This window comes from Dermacentor variabilis, chromosome 4 (genome assembly GCF_050947875.1).
Source record: "Dermacentor variabilis isolate Ectoservices chromosome 4, ASM5094787v1, whole genome shotgun sequence".
NCBI classification, from domain to species: domain Eukaryota; kingdom Metazoa; phylum Arthropoda; class Arachnida; order Ixodida; family Ixodidae; genus Dermacentor; species Dermacentor variabilis.
The window spans coordinates 113,312,058-113,331,212 of NC_134571.1; the positions used below are offsets into that span (position 1 = coordinate 113,312,058).

The following is a 19,155-nucleotide window of genomic DNA, read 5'->3' on the forward strand; positions in this document are numbered from 1 at the left end:
TAGTTTTTACGTATTCGATCGCCTCCCTCGGCGATGTAACCGTGTTTCCACAATGCTTATTGCTCTAACTCACGGTGTAAGAATAATTATTCCTACACCGTGCTCTAACTGCGTCTGCTCATACGCACACGCTGACGTAACAGCACGGTGTCGCAAAGAGCGTGGTAAGAACGATTCGGCATCGCGTACGTCACGACATGGCGTGTCTCCCATCGTACACCGCCAAAAAAAAAAAAAATGTGTGTGGTAACTGGGACACCCTGTGTATAAATGGTGCGCCAGTGACTCAAAGCACAGGTGGTCCAGCCAGTTTAGGATTTCGAGAAATTTTTGGAGCAGGAAAAAAATGGCTTTTTGGAGCAGTTTCGAGCAAAAAAAAAAAAAAATTGCCTCTTTGGAACACTTGGAATAGTACAGCATAAATCTGTAGCCGTTTGGCGAAGCTTGTTATTACTGTGCAATCAGTAAGTGCTGCTCAACAGCGACACAAGACACTATATCAAACAGCGACTAATTAAGTTTGCCTTCCGATGAACGGCATACCGTGCACGGTATGTCGCAAACAACTTTATTAGGGTAGGCAAGGAACTTAAATTTGTAAACAATTACATAAAATTTTGTAGGCTAACGAGAACAAAGATATGGGCCTGGGCGCAAAGACAGACCTAAAATTACAAATGAGCTAGAACAATTTGCGGGTTCAGGCACAAGAGAAAAAAAAAAAGTGATGGCAAATGTCTTACGTGCATTCCAAATGACAGATGTGATTCGATATGCTTTACGGCACTAGACAAAATGTGTGTTACACCCAATAACAATGCTAGGAGCTCGACAAGAGACTATGCGTCTATTAATGGCGCTATAAGATGAGAGAGAGAGAGAAAACATTTATTCGGACCATCGAGGTGGTTGCTCTTGAGGTCGAGTGGGTGGTGTCCTCATTCCAGGACTCCACTGGCCATGGCTGCTCGACGTACTTGCTGGACGAGAGCTTCTTGTCCCGCCAGGGTATCGCCGGTCAGCTTTACCTCCTATAAGATGAGATGCCTCCGTTCGGTGTGTCTCAAAAATGGCGATGGCGGTGGAGTACAACGTTTGCACCATCCCGTACAACCAGCTTTTGTCGTGAAGCGGTTTGTCCGCTTCTCGTGTGTCGTGTGGCTTCTGCGAATTGACACGAGTCGATTCGGCCTAAAATTGCAACTTTGGTCACCGATACCCGACCGGCCTTTCGAAGCACTACCGATTAGGCCTAACGGCCAAGGCAGTGTGCCAGGGCGAAAACTGACCGGTGTGGCCAGCCAGCCTTCCACAAGCCGTCGCGGAAAGCTTGCCGCTAACATGTTCGTATGAGTGGCTAACCGGAGATCGGTTCTGATCAGATCATGCATATGTGTTTTTTTGACAACCGTCAAAGCCGGAAACTACTGCAATCGCGCATACGGAAGTTTGCAGACTGACAGAAATTTCCGAACTGCACGTGCAAACGCGTCAATCTGCGTGCATGAGCACGCGTATTCGGTACGATCTGCGTGCCTTCCAGTGGCTAATCGGTCCTACATCTTCTCACATAGGCGCTGCTTTCGTCGCCGTTCCCTTTGTGGGCGTCGGGTATCGGAATTGCTTCGATTGGAGTTGATGACTCGGACTATCATCATTATCATCAGCCTATTTTATGTCCACTGGAGGACGAAGGCCTCTCCCTGCAATCTCCAATTACCGCTGTCCTGCACCAACCGATTCCAACTAGCACCCGCAAATTTCCTAATTTCGTCGCACCACCTATTCTTCTGCAGTCTTCTACTGCGCTTCCCTTCTCTTGGTACCCATTCTGTTACCCTTGGATCTAACGGTTATCTAATCTGACTCGGACTATACCTTGTACCAAGACAGGCGTGCCTCATAATCAAGTTGTGATTTTGCCACGTATCCAGAATTAAATTTTGTTTTGTCTCGAAGCCAACTGGACGCCGTGGTAAGGCCGCGTGCAATGCATCGACCTCAGCTGAGTATTTCACGAAATATACGGAAAATAAGAGTAGTAGATAGTCGAGTCGGGAACTGAATTATTTGAATGTTCACAAATCCATTCGTATAGTTGAGTACAGTCAACGTCCGATTTCTCGAACTCCCTATGGGCCGAGAAAACGTGCGAAAAATCGGGCAGGCAGTCTGAAAAAACGAATGCGTGCCTTTTGCTGCCCCCAGGGGCTCAAATCGCCACAGGCACATCCGTAATAGCTCTGAAGGCCTGCGAAGTGGATCCGCCTTGTGAACTCCCGGGCTAGAATTTGTAAATTGCAATATGGGGCCATACGGTAATTAGTTAAAAACTGAATTAGCGCATTTTAATTAGCCGATTACGCATTTCAAATCCTTGAGCAAGTAATTACCATCTCTTCGAGTAGATCAGCTCATGAACTAGAATTGTGCCACCTCCCACAGGCAACCTTCAAAACTGCTTAAAAGTGTTCGTTGAAACACCCGGCATATCCCTCAGAAGCTCCACGAAATCGTCATCTACGCCTTCGTGCTTGAGAATATCCCATAACAATTCTCTGTCTACGTTGACGTAGGCTCCTTTAATATCTAGAAATATGCTATCCATAAAGGTACATTCTGAGCTACTGAAATCTACATGCACTGAGTTACTATGAACACATTATCCTCTATAAGAGTATGCTCGGTCTGAACCCATCCTGTACTTCCCCCACGACATCATTTTTCTCCACCCACTTCAACAGTTCTAATTTTATGGCTTGCTTGCCATTCTATACATCACCGACGTTACCGCACCTGGCCTGTAACGATTCGTCTTGTCCTTATCGCCTTTGCCTTTGCAGCTGAGGCTCACCTTGCTTTCGCGCCGTCCAATCAGAATTTTCTTCGTTCTAATCACGTGCACAGCATGACATCAGTCAACAGTGCCTTGCTCTTTGGACCGAGGTTCTTGATTAACTGTAGAGGGGTTTCATCAAGTTCTGCGGCCGTGTTATTATAGCGACATTTTCTTTCCGCTTCCTTGCAGTAAAGGTTTTCTATATGCAAAATTTTGGTCTGTCAGCTTTGGTGCAAATTTGGTGCAAATTTCGGTGTGTTGCTGGATCTGTTTGAGTCTGAACTACGCTTTCTTTCGTGCCGAAGTTATCCCTGACAACTTGCGTGATGTATACCGCAGTGCATCGCCTCCTTCGAAGATGTTACAGACTTCGTCCATTATAGCCGTTTGCAAATCTTTTGTTGGAGCTTCTTGAATCTTTACTGGTGCGCCGTTGTCTTTGCGCGAGTGTTTTGCATCCAACGGTCACTTGTGCATTGAATTTCCTCTAGCACGAGTTCGCATGCGGCCCCGTACGAGAGAAGGGTGTAGAGAAGCGCCGCGATGACGACAGCAGCGCAGGTGCTTTTAGTGCCTGCAAGCCTTCAAAGTGTCGCGCGGTGTCACGCTGCGACAGTGCTGCGGCAAGAACTGCGCGCGTTCTGGAATGACGCCAGCCTGCAAGCGACCTCAGAAAGGCCGCGCGCGCAATACGAACGCGTGCGTCACAACAGGAGACCAAGGAGGCGTCCTAACCGAGGGGGGGGGGGGGGGGGGGGGGGCGTCTGTATACACTGCGCTCGTAAATCGTGAACGTGTCGCAACTTGCGGCCGCTGTCACTGAATGGCTTCGTGGCAGCCCTGATATTAGTGTGCTGCAGCGTAACTATGAGAAACAACGTCCTCGACGGTAACGTTTGTGGGCGGACGTTCGCAAAAGCACACACGCGGCGGCTGGCACGCAATTCTGGATATTGAACCATGGCATCCATTACGTCAACATCAACGAAGTTTGTACGTTAGGCGAGAGTATGCGCGGCAGATAAAAGGGTTAGGGTTTAGGTGGTGACATCTCTAGCCGCCAACACACACACACACACACACACACACACACACACACACACACACACACACACACACACACACACACATATATATATATATATATATATATATATATATATGGTGTCCCAGCTAACTTGGACCAAAATTTTAAAGATACCCAAGATCTCTAGAGAAATCGTACCGACTGCATAGTAGCTGTAGTCGTATATACTTACGGCCAACACTTTTGTCATCAAGGTTACTTTTAATTAGTGAACTTTGCAATTATTGCTTGAATCGCAAACATATCAATTACAAAGTTGTAGGGCACCTTGAATAGTCTCTGAATCAATCATTTATTTCGTGCTGAAGTGGTCCTGGCTGTTTTTTCTAAGAAAAAAATTACCGACGATTACGTTACTTCCTAATGCGAAATTTGAGCGCAGCAAATAAGCTGTTTCACCTTTTCGATAGATTGAGGCAAAGAAATCGAGCAACACATGTATGCGCTATCACAGAATTTTTTTTTTATTTTTCACACGTATTCCTTTAACAAAGACTCCACTAACAGTTCTTGACAGTCATGAAGGAAGCTTTGTGGTCGGAGAAATAGACTGATATATGTTCGACTTGGTACACCAATGCTTGATTCTCAAAGACGAGATGTATACAAGTGCCTCGCGAGGTTGTCACAGCCGTGGGACGCGTTACGAGCGAGAGGAACGGGATGTTCTCCCGCATAAGTGTTAGGAAATTGCTGTTTGTCTTTATGTCAAGCCGCCACCGATCTGGCTCTCTGATTGCCACCGCACAGGGCGAACGGCAGCGGCAATTTCGGCTCGGGCGGTGCACATATACAGATCCGCCGCCACCGATCTGGCTCTCTCATTGCCACCGCACAGGGGTTGCATTGGAGGAGGAGCGAAGAAAGGAATTAAGTTCGAGCCGGCGCTTTGACAACCGGAGACTCGCAGGAAGAGGGGGGAGGGGGGCGGCGTGTACACCCAGCGGCAAACGATGGGGGCAGAAGCGCGCGCAGCAAGCGGACAACACGATAAAGGGAGGAGGGAAGAGATAGCAGCGACTGACTGATGCCGCTGACGCCGATAGTGAGTCAACCCCAGCTGCGGAGTTAGTTTCAGGGACAACGCCGCCGATGCCGACACAAACAATATGATACCCTCGCTTCCGCAGCGCTAAGAACCAGGTCTAGCCGTGGGAAGGTGGTCACGTATTCGTCGACGTGCCGGGGCCTACGTGAAATAACCGGCGCGTCGGCAACTGAAGAGCACCCTATCCGCCACACAAGAACAGGGGGGGGGGGGACCCTTTCCTCCTCTTTCTGCATGGCGGCGACGGTGTTCTATGCAGTCACGTTATCTTGACTCTCTAGCGGCGTCAGCGGCATCCAGCGGTATCAGTCGGTCGCTGCTAGCGCTGGGGGGATGAAAGGGGGGCGGAGCTGGTTACGAGGCCGACGACAACGCCGACGACGACGCGAAACCCAGGAACGGACGCCAAGGAGCTGCGCTCTAAAAACAAAAGCCCGCGAAATACGAAATAGATACGCACTCGCACGCCGCTACTCAAGCGCCTACAAGCAACCATTGAAAGATATGTGGCTGCATTCTCTTATCGCCGCATCGTACAACGCTCCCTAACGCTTAATTATCAATGCGTCAGCGGCGTGTTCTCTTGATGCCGCGACCATCACATAGCGTGAAGCTCTGTATCGAGCTGCCGCCGCTAGTAAAGCCGTGTTTCCGTGGCTATTCGCTTGGGAGCGCTTGAGTAGCGGCGCGCGAGCGCCTATCTATTTCGCATTTTGGATGTTTCGCGCGCTTTTGTTTTTTCTCGGAAAGACCAACGAGGCAAAGCTGAGCACTAAGCAAATGCTTGATTCGGAGGTTACTTGAAGTGCCCTACAACATTGTAATTGATATGCTTGCGATTCAAGCAATAATTAGAAGGCTTACCAATTAAAAGCTACTAATTAAGCAATACTTCGTGATGCAAGAATGCTGGCCGTAAGTACATAGGACTACGGCTACAATGCAGTCGGTACGAATTCTCTAGAGCTCTTGGGTATCTTTAAAATCGTGGTCCAAGTTGGCTGGGACACCCTCTATATATATATATATATATATATATATATATATATATATATATATATATATATATATATATATATATATCGAGTCGGAATGAGAAAATGTAACGATGCTAACAATGATTAGTTTGGTACAGTAGTTAGACGCATGCGATAAGGCAACACGTGTATTCACTTCTCAAACCACCATATCAGTGACTCTCCCCCCAAGACCCTTAGCACTCTATCCATGGCTGCCGCGCTCAGAATCTCCCTCGGCAGGGAAACGCGTGCGCGCGGCGTCAGCGACGCACCTTGCGCCTCCGCACGAGCGCGCCGCGCTCGCTGTTGTTTACGCCGCTACGCGTCAGCTGCCCGCAATCGCCTTCACGGTCTCGGCCACGCCGGCGTGCGTGCGCCCGGTGAAAAAAACACACCGCGACGGGGCGCGAGGCGCGCTGCCCGTGAAAGGACGCAGAGCAGCAGCAGCAACGGCGGCAGCGATGATTCAAGGGCGCCAACGCAGCCACCGCCTCCGCTCGCGTAAACTGCGTCACGCGTCGCCTACGCAGCCGCCGCTCACCGCCCGGCCGGCGGGGCGCAATCGAGCGCCGCCAGTCGCGGCTTCGTCGTCGGCACCGCACGCCGCGTCCGCTTGTTCGACGCAATCGAGCACGCGAGTCGACAGCTCCCGACTGCGGAAGGACGTGTGACGTGCCTCGCAGACAGGCGGAGAGAAGAGGCGCGCGCGTGCCGCTTTTGTCGCTCGCTGCTGGTCGCCGCGACGCAGCGTTAAAAGGCCTTTACATTTAAGACAATCATCATCATCATCATCATCATCAACAACAACAACAACCTATTTTAAGTCCACTGCCAGGACGAAGGCCTCTTTCTCCGATCTTCAATTACCCCTGTGCTGCGCCAACCGATTCCAACTTGCGCCTGCGAATTTCTTAATTTCATCACTCCACCTAGTCTGCTGCCGTCCTTGACTGCGTTTCCCTTCTCTTGGCACCCATTCTCTAACTCAACGGTACGCCGGTTATCTAACCTACGCGTTACATGCACTGCGCAGCTCCATTTCTTTCTTTAAATGTCGCTTAGAATATCGGCTATGCCCGTTTGATCTCTGATCCCCACCACAGCTCTCTTTCTCTCTCTTAACGTCACGCCTATCATTCTTCGTTACATCGCTCTTTGTGCGGTCCTTAAAGGGACACTAAAGGTTACCAGAAACTCAAGTTAAAGTGGTAGAGCAATGTTCTAGAACGTCTAAGGCGTCAATATAATCGCGAACAGAGCTTTAGTAACCGAGAAATTGAGGTAAATGCATGACACGATTTGAGACCCCCCAGCGACATTCCGGTACTAGCCCGATGACGAAAGGACTCCTCATAATTTGTGTTACTAATACTCAACTACTCGTATTAAAATTATCATTTCATTCGATTGTAAGACGGAAAAAATGCTACTTGTCTACGTCTATTCGATTCTAAGAAAAAATAACATTTTGACGTATACCCTTCAGTAATATGGGTGTTCGAAAGGTTTCGTTTTCGCTCGACTCTGCGCGCTCGACTCTGCGCCGCGCACGCTTTGGAGTTTCAGTAGTTTCGTTATCGCGTCGTGCTGTGAGGGTTCTGCTGGCTCGCGAAACTTTCATTTGGAACAAGCAGCGAGAATGTGATGCACGTCCATGTGATGTCGTGGGAAGCCCTCGTTGCTTTCCCGTTCCGGAGAGCCGGTGTCGAGGCCGCCGTCGTAGTACGCAACGACGCCGGCAGTGCGAGCCCTCAGCAGCAGGTCGCGCTCGTCGGTGCTCAAATCGCTGAAGTTGAGCCCACCATCGCGAGCCAATCTGTCGGTGTCAGGGTCCATTGCGACGAGCGTCGAAGTTAGCGTCATAGAATGAAGTACAAGCTTATGGGCGTCTTGCGCTGGAGTTTGAGGTATAGTAGCGGCGCCTGGTGGCGGTGCGGGAAACGACATCTGGGTCGTGCCAGCTTGGGTCGTATTGAGCCCTGGCTGTGGCGAAGCACGTTTCTAGGCCGAGTTTTGCGTCGATTCGCACATTTTTATGCCCTGTTGCGAGTGCGAAAAGGCTCGTCGCTTCTCATAGACCACGCCGACCACGCTGCGAGCTCGCCGCAGCCTATAGTTTAACGAAAACGGACTCTCCGTGTGCCGTGGGACGTAATGTGGGACGTAATTCGTTTCTCCTTCCGCTAGCCACCATACTCCCGCTTTCGCTCTGCTGTCGGCTCTGTCTTGGCTCTGTTTCTGGCCGCGCGTTCGCGTTTTGCGCAGAAAAGCCGTAGCGCCGTCTGCGGACGCCGTTCTACTCACCGATGGCGCAACGTCACTATGAGACCATGATGTCAGTACTCCTCGATCGGAGGGCGGGCGATTTGAACTGCGCTAGAGGTACGCGGACGCTTCAGAACGCATTTTCTCTTAAAATAAGTCTCTCCTTGGCACGAAACAAGCGTTTCGAGGTTTCTGTGATGGTATTTCAACAGTCTACGTTGACTTAATAGTAACCTTTAGTGTCCCTTTAACTTGTTTTCGAGTTTCTTTGTCAGTCTCCAAGTTTCTGCCCCATATGTTAGCACCAGTAGAATGCACTGATTGTACACCTTTCTTTTCAGTGATAATGGTAAGCTTCCAGTAATGATCTGAGTATGTCGGCCGTATGCGATACAACCCAATTTTCTTTTTCTGTGAATTTGCTTCTCATGATCAGGGTACCCTGTGAGTAATTGTCCTAGGTAAACGTATTCCTTCTCGTACTCTAGAGGCTGACTGGCGATACTGAACTCTGTTCCCTTGCCAGGCTATTGATCATTATCTTTGTTTTCTGCATATTAATCTTCAACTACACTCTAACACTTTCTCGGTTAAGGGCCTGAATCATTTGTTGTAATTTGTCCCCAGTGTTGCTGAACAGGACAATGTTATCTGCAACCCGAAGGTTACTGAGGTATTCGCCGTTGACCCTTACAACTAAGCCGTCCCAATTTACTAGCTTGAATACTTCTTCCAAGCACGCAGTGAATAGCATTGGAGAGATTGTGTCTCCCTGTCTGACCCCTTTCTTTATAGGTATCTTCCTGCTTTTCTTGTGTACAATTAAGGTAGCTGTAGAACCTCTGTAGATATTTTCCAAGGTATTTACGTAAGCGTTCTGTACACCTTGATTACGCAATGCCTCTATGGCTGCTGGTATATCTACTGAATCAAATGCCTTTTCGTAATGTACGAAAGTCATGTAGTCAGGTTGATTGTACTCTGCAGAGAAGAGTTTGACTTAATAGTTCTGCGGAAACCCGCAAGGTGGACAGAAGTAATTAATAAAGAGAAAATGAGACATCCATCCGAGCTTCGAGTTGTTGACAAGTTCGACTTCGCCCTGCCATCTGCTAGCCGCCTCGTTAGCTCAGATGGTAGAGCGGCTGCCCCGGAAAGGCGGCGGTCCCGGGCACGAGTCCCAGACCAGGGCGAATTTTTCTTCAACTGCGAGGCTTTTCTTTCGAGGAATCCGTACGGGTTTCTTTGGTAGCAAATGCTACGACTGGGTGGATGTGCCATTTTCTATTTTTTAATTACTTCTCCCCGCCTTGCGGGCTTCCGCAGAACCATTAGGTCATACTTAAAACAACGCAACATTTAAAGGCCTTTAGCGATGGTAGCAAGCTTTATGTTTGAGCGGCGTCGATTTGTTTCGATAATGCAACTGCGAGATGACGCGCTATATAGGAGGGCAAGAATACCCACCTGAACATTTCATTTATTTAATTAGTTATTCTACGCATGAGCAGAAGCTCTTAGCTCGCCCATGCATCCATACATTGGAGTGCAATAGTCGAGCGGGACTACAGCATCGCTTGAGAGTGCACTATTTACCTGCATGCAGCCAACGGAATGTCTAATGTCAGGAAGCGGGAAATGACAACGCAGCTGAGAAACAGTTCCTCTGAGCTGTTTCGAAGCCACTGTGGGAGAGATTGAACCCGTCGTCGGGCTGTTTACTTAGGCGCCTGCAGGAGAACCTTGGTTGCTCCAAACCACTGTAATGTGCATTAAGAAGGGCAGTATAGTCAGTACCAATCTATGTTTGCACGCCGGCCACAATTGGCCCCTATAGGCCACCACAACTTCATCCGTGTGTTTACGATGCGGGTTGTTCCGATGGGCTGCTCACAATAACCTTACTGGGAGAGTAAAATACGGGCGTGAAGTCCACCAAATTCGAGTCTTGTTTGCTCGTGCATCAGAAGTTCTCGACTGAAACATGTTTCGTTAATGTGCAACTATGTTCAGATTACGGTTTGTGCCGACCTCCGTGTGAGTGTGCAGCTCTGCATAGGAGAACGAGCACAGACTGCGTTTGCCTCATCCTTGGCAACTTCCCGTCTGCTTTCAGCTAATCCCGATATTCACGCGATTTAGTACATCCGACAACCTTCAGACTTGCACTCGAGCTGCCTTGCAGATATCGACTCAGCATACACGTGTTCAGTATGCACAGTTTACGAAGGGGCTAGCCCGCTACCCCACGACTATAATTATCGGACGACTATCATTATATCGTTCAGTATGCGGCGCGAACGTCCCTCTGTGTCGGAAGTAATTAGATAATTTCAGCATATGCAGGCTAGCTAAGTCCCCATCGCCTCAGCGCCAGTCTCAGAATTTAGAGGGCATACGTTCGATCAGACTTGTAGAACTTCATGCATTCGTTATTTAGGGAGCAGTTAACCACTGTTACGGTGATGATCTAGCCTCATGCGCATGCGTAGTAGTTCTGTCATCTCTGGCCTTTGATCATTGGACACTCCTTTTAATCCTTGCGCCGCAATAAATTTTCATTTGTTGGCGAGGAATAGCGTTTTCCAACTCGTTCTTGTCTCATATTCGAGCTGTTTATACGAATTATCGGTAGCGATTTCGCGACCACATGCATTCATAGCCATACTTACAGTATACTAGGCCTATCCTGTTCCAGTTCTCGTATTTTGTTTCTCCAGTTCGTTCCAGACGCCACCATATACCAACATGTGAACCGCCTAACCCACTAACAAGCGCTGTTAAACATAAAAACCATCGCCCGCAAAACGAAGGAAGACAAAAAAGTGGGCTTCTCCCAACAAAGACTCCTACCGTGGAAAAGCCAGCTTTCAGGTTGTCTGCAAGATACGCGCAGACACGTTTCAAACAGCGTCAGCATTCGTGTTTGAGTTCGATCCTCGCTGGCGGTGGCGGACAAAGATTTGAAATTTCCTTTTTTTTTTTAGGGTGAAGATGAAAGTGGAGGAGGCGGCCTGACGGAAGACAAGATAACGCGACGAAGACGGCGTACCCGGTTGGAGTGGATGGACACATCACTCTGAGTTTCGCGTTCTTAACTGCGCTCGATGTAAAATACCCTGCAATCTACATGACACGTCGTGTCTTCGTAAGCGGATTCAGCGCTTCGATCAATTTTGCCGTAAAAACACCGGCGCATTTCACAAAGCCGTCTCTCGTACAATGCGTGAAGTCGGCGAGCGATTATTACACCTCTCTAACTAGTACTCAGACGCGACGTCGGGCACTTTCGGTTGATGGATAACCCAACCCCGAGGTTATAGGTCAAACGGACCTCAGTCGTCAGTCGTGTTGTACGTACGAGAGAATCGCAGATGCGTCGGCTGCCACTCGCTAAGACCTTGCCGATTCCGCTACGCTGGACAATTGGGCGCCAGCGACCTTCTAGGTCGACTTGGGAGCAGCGACCCAACAGGACGCCGCCGTCTCTGACGTTCTAGCTGTGAGCAACCGAATAAGAAGTCGCACTGCGGGTCAGCGGAACCTATACGATGACGACTGTTGTCCCCGAAGTAACGCCGATATCTTATTTTAGCTGATATTTGGTTTAGCATCAGACGTGTTTTTTTACCCTTTCCGGTTTTTGCTTTTACAATTATATGGGCTTTTGGTATGCAGACTTGTAATTGTCAATGCGTGGCCGCTCCGTTATTCCGCAAACATGACACTTTGTGGAGCGAAAGAGCGAAACTAGAATGAGGCGAACAAGCGCTACTGCAAGCTCCAATGTGTTTATTGAAATGAACGTACGCGCACGCTTAAATACAGGAAGTGGACAGATTCGTGGCTGATTCGCAAAATCTGCAGGAAAGAAAATGAAAAAGAGACAGAAATAAAAAGGAAAAGAATGCAATAAGCGAAATCGCAGTAACGAGATCACAGCTCATGCGGCATACGTTATAAATTCGTATCATTACGCCTCGCGACTCCCAGCAATTGTTGCTTCCCCGCTGGCAATGAGCATCGACCTCGCTTCGATCGTGCTTTGTCAAGTGAAGAACAACGGAGCGGCCACTACTACGCTCCTTCACCTTGTAGCACCCACGCTGCCGGGGAAACACCGCTTTCGAGTCCGTAACTAGCACCGAATTCGTTATAGAGAGCAATCACGCGGCGTGAAATACGCCATATTGTCCTACTGACCGCTTACACTGTGCTGCTGGCGCGAATGGTGATTAACGCGTAGCCCTTCACAGCGCCCACTGTACAACAATATTGCGGCCTCGGTGGCATCAGTCCACACCCCTTATGACGACACCACACTAGACTCCTTTCTTAATTAGCAAGTGCGCTTCTCCGCACTGCGCGTTTACTCTTGCCCAACTATTGGCGGCAACGGTCTTGGTGGAAACGAAGACGAAGTGCTATAGCTGCACACGTATAGAAGGGAACAACATACGCTGAGGCGCACGTTCTCGCACGTGGTTCCAACACGACAGTCACGGCCACGTTTTCCACTTAAAACACGTAAAACAAACCAAGCGTGTTCGCACAGGCTACCATTGGATTTGGGAAACGCGCCGCGGTCGCCCATTGGCTATCGAGTTGCGCTGCTGCAATCGAGGTCGCGAGTTCGACCCCTGCCCCGGCGGCCACATCTCGATGGAGAAGCGGAATGCAAAAAAAAAAAAAAAAACGCTCGTACACCGTGCATTGGGTGCACGTTAAAGAACGACGTCCACAAACTGATTCCCGAAAAAAAAAAAGAAAGAACACCCAGCTCTTACACAGTCGCGTTCAAATAGCGGCCAACGCACCGTAGTCGAGCAATAGCCGGACGACGTCCAGCTTCCCGAAGGTGGCGGCCTCGTGCAGGGCGGTACCGTTGTCCGTCCGGCAGTTGACGGGGAAGCCCCGGTCGAGCAGGAGGCGCACCACCTGCCGGTGGCCGTTCCGCGCCGCCAGGTGGAGCGGCGAGTGGTGCGCCGCGGCGAGCCGCTGCAGCGAGTGCGCCTGCGCGCTCACCAGCAGTGCCACGCTGTCCAACCGGCCGTACTGGGCGGCCAGGTCCAGGGGGCTCTCGCCGCGCACGTTGCGGAGCCCGGGCTCGGCACCGTGCGCCAGCAGCAGGGCCACCACCTGGGACACCGGGGGGCGAGAGCATGTCAGGTCGCGCGAGCGTTCGAAGGGGTGCCCTCATATTAATTAATTTCGGGGTTAGACGTCCCTTACAGGAAGAGAAAATGCAGACCGAGCCTTTCACTATTTGAATTCCGAGTGAGACAACCAGCGCCGGTACGTCACTGCGAGGTCACAGATTTCGAGGAATATTTTTCGTGTTGAAGCTCTTGAGGCAGAGTAAATGCTTTCGAAACTAACCAACTTCAGTTTTGGTTCCTTTAGCATGTACTGCAGCCCATCTTAGACAAAATTAACTAGGCTGCAACAGACACCGTCATATTATGTGGCGTCAGTGGCGAGCCGGTGCCTGAATTTGAAGGCGGCGTCGCAACCCGTCTTGAATTCTTGCGTGTTTTACGGTTTTGACACGTGTCAAAGACGAGGCGCTTGATAAGCGTACGCCCCATGGGCCATTCTTAAGGCATCATAAAAAAAAAAGAAACTCACTTCTTCAGGAAGGGAGAGGGGAGCTATACAATCATGGAGTTTACAACAAAAAATTACTAAAAGGAAATGTGACGCTAATGGTTTACGGGAGCTGCGACCACGCCGGTTCAGCCAGCGTGGGAACGATGGGCACGATACATGAATTTGCCTCGACTTCGCCCTTCTGGCTTCTAACGAATCCGTGTCTTCGTAAATCGAACGCATTCAACAACACGCGTACTGCGCTGTAAGTGCACGCAACGATTCGCACTTGGTACGCATGTCTGCAGAAATTTATTGTCCCTTTGCCTTCAAAACAACGTGGTCGCTTAGAAATTTAGGCCAATGAAGGCAGACAAAGCGCAATAAAGATAACGCCACAAGCACGATGAATAGACAAATACATACACTGCGTCATGGACATGATGGAACAAACACATCATTTCCGTAGTAGTCAACGATCGCCGCGCTATGGACGAAGCTCTGGCACTGCAATCGAGTTCCTAGGAGACTTCGCCGTTACGGCGTGGCCTCCGAGATGCAGTTTCGATCTCGGAGGCCACGGTTATCGCGGGGTAGGGTGGCCCGGGAACGCGCCATCTCGGACTGTGCCCAGAGCGTGCCCCTTCATAAACAGAACGGTGCAGCGCGCGTACCTGCGCGTGGCCGTACTGGGCGGCGAAGTGCAGCGCCGTCTCGCGCTCCTGGTTGACGTGGTTGGCGTCGGCCAGCGAGGGACCCCTCTCGAGCAGCAGCCGCACCACGTCCGTGTTGCCCGTCCAGGCGGCCAGGTGCAGGGGCGTGCAGCCCCGGCCGTCCACCGCGTTCGCCGACGCCTCGTGGTCCAGCAGCAGGGCGACGATCTCGCGGTGCCCGTTGAGCGCCGAGTGGTGGAGCGACGTGTAGCCGCTCGGGTCGTGCGCGTTGGTCCCGGGCCCGCGCCGCAGGCTGCGCAATGCGCGCGACGGAAGGAAAGGGGGTTAGAAAAAAACATTAAATCAAGCTTTATTCCGCGGACAAGACACTGGGGAAGCTTGCGAGCGCTAAGAAGAGAGAGAAAAGAAAAAGTGGAGGTGTTTCACTTGAATAGCTTCGAGACGCCATTTAACTGACAACTTAATAATCAGATAATTTGAGAGTAGAGTGCAAAAAATTACCACTCCATTGCTACGTTACATAACTTTGCGACATTATACAACAGTGCTTTAGTACGACGCTAAGTGTTATACCGCAAACAGCACGAGATAAATGCAAAAAAAGAAGAGAGTACATATTTGGATTATATAGGATATAACAGAATCGCCCTTGCATTATACAAACGTAATAACAACATCAAAAAAGAGTATTCTGCTACTCATGTTACGTATAGAAGAAAAAAGAGGGCAAGCCGTTGGTTTATGGCATTCATTTCACACCGGCAGCAAGAAGAGCAAAGTACCTCACAAAAAAGCCAAGGAACACGTAACGAGCGACGCAACGGAGAATGGCATGTGCGACGTTAAGACACGTGATAAGGATGGTATGGCGAGAGCAAACGGATGTAGGCGATAGTAACGCGATATCTTTAAGGGCCCCGCGTCTCAGAAAATCCGGTGTCTGCGTCCGGCGTCCCAAAGAGTGAAAATTCCCGTGTATATTTAGATATATATGTATATACCACGCCTTGCTATATGGCATGCGACATATGCGGGTTATAATGCCACACCGTTCTGTCACTAAAGCTGCTCATACCTTGTCTTGACAAAGTTATTCCCCGGAATTTTGAGAATGACAGCCAACACACAAATTTCACGAAACAAAACACCGACAGCGCATGCCTGTTACGTTAAATCTTCTCAGATTGAAATACTAAAAAGTGCGAAACAATAACAGAAACCTCAAAATGATGTGATTTTTTGGCGCGGCTGTGCGTCTTCGGGATCCGCACACTCGAGGCCGCGTTTCTACCACAGAGCCCGCCTCGGCGCATAGCGTTCGCCGCCAGCGTTTCCGGGTGAACATTGCGGTCACATACGCTGCAGTTACTGGGAAGCGTGAGGCGCAGTCAGGGATCTTTGAATGCTATCGCGTTTCACTCTTGAAGGCGAAGCTTAAGGGGAAGCTTTAGTTTGGGCCCAACTCCGACGCGGCCTATTCAAATACATGTAAAACGCAGAAACGCTTTTCTAAGACATTTTCTGAGACTTTTCTGAGACCCTGGATCGTTTTTAATGTAATTTCTTGCATTTGAGAGAGAAGGGTAAATTCTAGTGACTGTTGGAAACGTAATTTCGATTTAGGGCCTGAATTTTGTTACAAGAATTTTCGAAAATTCGAGAAAGTTCGAGAAAGATGGAAGCACGAAGTTTACACACTAATAGCTCTGCATCAAGAACAAATATAGCAGTTCTGCAAACGGCATCAATTAGATCGTTCAAAGCGGACCAATTCGATATGTCTATTTATATCTTATGTGAATTCGTTACGTTGCGTACAAAGGTTCTGCAAAGGCTGTATTTTCATATTACGAAATTTTTGGAGATTCATGTGCAAAATATCAATTTTATCCGTTTTAGATGAACTATTAGCTGCAATTAACATAATTGTGATATCATTTTTCATTGTTGAGTTACAGAGTTGTAAATATGATAGTTCCGTTTTTTTGAAAATTTGCGATATTTGTCCACTTTTAATAAAAATTGACAACCTAGATAAAGAATTCGAAACCAACAGTCACTAGATCTTTAGTTTTTCTTTTAAATGCAACAAACCTCGTCAAATCTGGTGCAGTGGTTGCCGAGAAAAACGAATTCTCGTTTTACATGTATTTAGATAGGAGCACCCGATCTAAAGCTTCCTCTTAAGCATCCCTTAATTTTTGTTTTATTACGATGGCAATTATATGGACACTACCCGTATTTCTGGCGTCGCCTTAGTCGTCGCCGTCAGCGTGAGGTTCCGTGTAAAGTCCAAGGGCGATAAAATCGTCACCACGCGCCGTATGTGTGAGTGAAAACGTGCGAGGATGAGCCGGCGACCGCGGCTCAAGGGAGGGAAGCGGGGAAGAAGCGCGACGCCTTCCGTTGCGCGCAAGACTCCGCGGGGAGAGTAGGGAGAGGGGCCGTTCTACACCGGGAGGCCCGGTCGGCCTCGTACACGCGCCCGGGCAGCTGTATCTTGAAAGCCACCTGCGCCGGGGACCAAGTCCGTCGCGTGCTCTCTTTCCGCGACTTAATTCGCATTGGTGCGAGACGCAGCACGAAGGTCAATTCGTACGCTGATGCTACCGTGCTTCCTCACTTCAGCGTTTTAACGCAATAGCGTTAATGGCCCCGTGTAGCAAAAATCCGGCGTGGGCGTCCAGCGTCGGACGTCATTCCGACAAAAACATTTTGATCCACCCATACCCAGGCCCTCCATGCGACGCAAGAAAGTTACTGAACTAACTGAAGTTCTCAAGCTAGAATACGTAAAAAAATAGTAAAGTACGAATGACACACAACCTACCGACATGATAGCGTCGGATTGTAATTTAAATATACGAGAAAACATAATTATGTTATGCGAAAACTCAACTCTTTTCCAGCGTTTTTACCATCCATACACCGGCCACGGCGTCGGCCATTTGCGCGCGCCGGCGCGCAAGCATCTTGGAGGCCACGGAGCGGCGCGCCCGGTTCCTTGCAACACCTCCAGATGGCGCTCTCCTCCACTGTATCGCGGCCCACGCAAGAGGCCGCGTTTCTGCCAGAGCCTTTTGCATGCTTTGAGAGTGACAGCCCACAAACAAATGTCATGAAATAAAACGCCGGCAGCGCATGCATATTATGTTAAATCTTCTCAGACTGAAATATTAAAAGTGCGAAACAATAATAGAAGATAGGCCCACGCAAGAGGCCACGTTTCTACCAGAAAGCTCGCCTTCGTGCATTGCGTTCGCCGCCAGCAAAAACATTACGGTTACATACGCTGCAGTCGCCGGGAAGCGTGAGAAGCCGTCAGGGATCTTTGAATGCTATCGCGTGCGAAGTTTAAGAGTCGTGCAATTTTTCTGACAGTGAATTTCCACGGTCATCGAGTGAGATGTCTTCATGTTCGTTTGTGCGCGCGCGACGCAATATTTGTTCATTTATGTTGAATTCCAATGGCGGAGTCGGAGCAAGTTTTTCTGCTCGTTTCGGAGCAAGTTTGTTCCAATGGCAGAGTGAGGGCGGGAGTAAGGTGTTCCAATGAAAGAGTCGGAGGGGATTCAGAGCGGGAGTCAGTCCGTGGAGCAGAAAAGATGCTCCGCCAAAATCGGCGGAGTGGACCGGAACTCTGCGTGACGTATTTCCTTTACCACGTTTGTCTTCTAGGAGGCGCCACTGGTCACGACTCGCGAGAATGCAAAAGCTGCTGCACGCTTGGCGAGATATCCATTCCGCGCTTTTAAATAAACAACAGGTGAACGGCGCTGAAGAGACAAGTGACCGGTGTAGCGGTGCTGGGAGCAAACAGCGGAATGAAATGACAACACGCAATTGGATTGGATTGGATTGGAGAAACTTTAATTATGCCTGCAGTTGGGCGCTCGCGCGCCCCGACGAGTTTGCTGAATGTCGCTTCGAATTTCGCTTCGAGGCTGTCGATGCGATCGTTTTCTGTTTGCGTGTGCGTGGCCTCGATGGCTCGCTTCTTCGGTGCCGGTTCCTCTATGGCTGTCTCCTGGATGTTCGTTGTCGTTTCCTCGGTCTTGCTTGTGCTTGGCGTGGGTCTCTGTAGAGGCTCGTTGTTGCATAGCAGCAACTGACGAATCTCGGCGATCTCTTTCGTGAGGTTGTTGATGGTCGCTCGCAACGCCGCGTTTTCGTGTCTTAGGAGCTCATTTGCCTCCCGGACCTTATTCATATCTTCTTTCTTCGTGGTTTCGGTGATTTTCTGCACGTTCCTTATGTTGTTTCCTTTCGCTGCGTCGACCCAGCTCACTCGCTCACGTGACGGTGACGTTTTCCTGCTGAGGCTTCCTGGGTAACTCGGTGATAGAACTTCCGCTTCCGCTTTGCTCCGGCGGCGCAGGTTGTGTTCCACTCGCGGATCTGGAGGCGTTGCTCTGCGCCAGAGTCGAGTGCTTGCTCGCGGAGTCCGTCGGCTGCTCCGACTCCGCCATTGGAGTTCAACATTAGTTAGTGCGCCTACCTTTAGAAGTTCACAGGGCCGATATAGCTAATATCCTTATTTCATTTCATGTAGCTGTCCACTAATTTGCTATCGCAATCGATGCTTCATCTTTCGAGAGAAACTGAGACTTCTTTAGCAAAGATTAAAGAGCGGA

At 49.6% G+C, this 19,155-nt stretch overlaps 1 protein-coding gene across 3 annotated transcripts in view; it reads right to left on the reverse strand.

The window, feature by feature from the left end:
• Window positions 1–19,155, reverse strand: part of LOC142579624 (uncharacterized) — a 111,447-nt gene that overhangs the window by 63,479 nt on the left and 28,813 nt on the right. For all 3 annotated transcript variants that reach the window (XM_075690016.1, XM_075690017.1, XM_075690015.1), the window contains exons 2-3: window positions 14,522–14,813; window positions 13,076–13,397 (exon numbers count right to left, since the gene is read on the reverse strand). In XM_075690016.1, coding sequence (XP_075546131.1) covers window positions 13,076–13,397; window positions 14,522–14,813 — 614 coding nt within the window. The remainder of the gene's footprint in view (window positions 1–13,075; window positions 13,398–14,521; window positions 14,814–19,155) is intronic.